Consider the following 2,171-nt stretch of genomic DNA (forward strand, 5'->3'; position numbering starts at 1 on the left):
CAAGGTCTATTTTACAGAAAACAGGACTGTGATTGATTTATTTTTTTGCCGTTTTCTGAGAATTAGAAATTTTGATCTGCATGCTATTGAAATTGACGAGGTTCAACAAAATTGATCTTATACCATGATAACTCTGTTAGTGTTATGTTTTGAAGGAAAAGTTCATCTAGGGAATTTTCACAAATACAGAAGGATGGCAACTGTACAAACTGCTAATCACAGAAAGTAGCAATGAAATTCTACCACGTATTATATAGCGGTTAATTTTTGAATCATGGGTTGGCAACCCTGAACAGACGCACAGATATGTAGATGAACATTGTTGCAATCTCTCTATAACTGCTTTACATAAAAAAGGGTTCGGAATTTCTCTCTGATCTCCTGCCTTTGAAAAATCCTGACTTGAAACTCTTGTCTTGGCCACATGTTGATATTTGGTAAAATGGCACCAACATCACTGACTGCACGTTTCCAACAATCTGTCACTCCTGCTTCTCTTAGAGCCTATCTTGCAGAGTTCATCTCCACTTTCTTTTATGTGTTTGCAGTTGTAGGATCTGCCATGGCTTCAAGTGAGTGTTGAATAACACTTGTATTCTATTTAGTTAAAAGGGGTTGTCGTGATTATCCATGTCTTGTTGTAATATGTCAGTCTAAATAATCCTCGTTTGTATTTAAATCAGTATCGTTTTGTTCTTTTTTCGAACGCAATACTAACATGTAAAATGGAAATTCAGGACCATTTGTCAATTCTGGTATGGTTTGTTTGATGATTTGTAAACAGAATTGAATTGGTTGGTCATGAAATAAGCTTAGTTGTGGACTTCTGTGGTTTTGTTCTAATGACATGCAGAGGTACTTCCAAAATATTGATCTGTGTTATCATATCAGAGTGACTAGCTAGAAAGTTTAGTCCCTTTCTTCTTCTTTCGCACTTGAAATACACTAGAAAGAGCAAAAGACATGATTTAGTACTTTTCTTGCAAGTAACGGTTGACAAGTTTCAAGGCTGATGTTTGATTTGGGTGTGTATGTCAGGGAAATTATTGCCAGATGCAGCAGCAGATCCATCCAGCCTAGTGATAGTCGCTATTGCGAATGCTTTTGCACTTTCCTCGGCGGTGTACATTGCTGCAAATGCCTCTGGAGGACATGTAAATCCTGCTGTCACATTTGGCATGGCTGTTGGAGGCCACATTAATGTGCCCACTGCTCTATTCTACTGGATTTCTCAGTTGTTGGCCTCTGTTATGGCTAGCATTTTCCTGAAAGTGACCACTGTAGGACAGGTAATAAAATCCCTTCGCATTTTTTGCAAGTTGGATTGGATAGCATCTTCTACCTGATTGGAATTATGCACTAACAATATTTGCTTACATTTTCTTGTCCTGCACCATCACTAAGATGTAATTTCTATTCTGGAATTTTGTAGCATGTTCCAACCTACACAATTGCAGAGGAAATGACAGGATTCGGAGCATCCCTGCTAGAAGGTGTGATGACATTTGGTTTGGTGTACACTGTTTATGCTGCTGGAGACCCTAGACGTAGTTCATTGGGTGCCATTGGACCTTTGGCAGTAGGTCTCATGGCAGGAGCCAATGTCTTGGCTGCTGGACCCTTCTCTGGTGGCTCGATGAATCCAGCATGTGCATTTGGGTCTGCAGTTATTGCCGGAAAGTTCAAAAACCAGGCTGTTTATTGGGTGGGACCCTTGATCGGAGCCTCAGTTGCCGGGCTTCTCTATGACAATGTTGTGTTCCCTACGCAAGCTCCTGATTCTGTCAGGAGGGGGGTTTCAGAAGGTGTTGGAGTTTAATTGCGGTTTGCTGTGATTGAAACTTCGCTATATATTTTCTTATTATTTCCTGCTTTTTTGGTCTTATTTTTAATCTTAGTGATAACAATGTTCCTATTTATTTAACTTCTAATCGTTAATTCACCATTTATTATTTGTTTTTTCGTGTATTGAATCGTGGTTGTTTGCTCATGTTTACTTCTCAATATTGATAATATTGAATCGTACTTTTTATATTGATAATATTTTATTTTCTACTCCATAAATAAATTCACTAGTAGTTTCATGAACTGTTTTCTTATAAGATGACTTTGTTATTTTTCATTCACTTCTTCCATATTTATATATTGTGAACCCTCTTTTTTAATATTAA

The 2,171-nt window shown here is 37.8% G+C and overlaps 1 protein-coding gene across 1 annotated transcript; it reads left to right on the forward strand.

Annotated features, from left to right (window-relative positions):
* Window positions 1-317: 317 nt before the first annotated feature.
* On the forward strand, window positions 318-1,952 carry LOC18094011 (probable aquaporin TIP5-1). The gene is made up of 3 exons (XM_006368162.3): window positions 318-572; window positions 1,039-1,289; window positions 1,433-1,952. Exons 1-3 carry the CDS (start codon window positions 425-427, stop codon window positions 1,817-1,819), a joined length of 786 nt encoding a protein of 261 aa, XP_006368224.3. The 5' UTR covers window positions 318-424; the 3' UTR covers window positions 1,820-1,952.
* The last annotated feature ends 219 nt before the right edge of the window (window positions 1,953-2,171 follow it).

This window comes from Populus trichocarpa, chromosome 1 (genome assembly GCF_000002775.5).
Source record: "Populus trichocarpa isolate Nisqually-1 chromosome 1, P.trichocarpa_v4.1, whole genome shotgun sequence".
NCBI classification, from domain to species: Eukaryota; Viridiplantae; Streptophyta; class Magnoliopsida; order Malpighiales; family Salicaceae; genus Populus; species Populus trichocarpa.

Excerpts from the sequence above, each read along its gene's own strand:
- LOC18094011 (XM_006368162.3), top strand. The coding sequence starts at position 425 with ATGTTGATATTTGGTAAAATGGCACCAACATCACTGACTGCACGTTTC. Across the intron at positions 573-1,038 it reads AGGATCTGCCATGGCTTCAA|GGAAATTATTGCCAGATGCA; the intron begins GTGAGTGTTGAA and ends TGTGTATGTCAG. Across the intron at positions 1,290-1,432 it reads AAGTGACCACTGTAGGACAG|CATGTTCCAACCTACACAAT; the intron begins GTAATAAAATCC and ends GGAATTTTGTAG.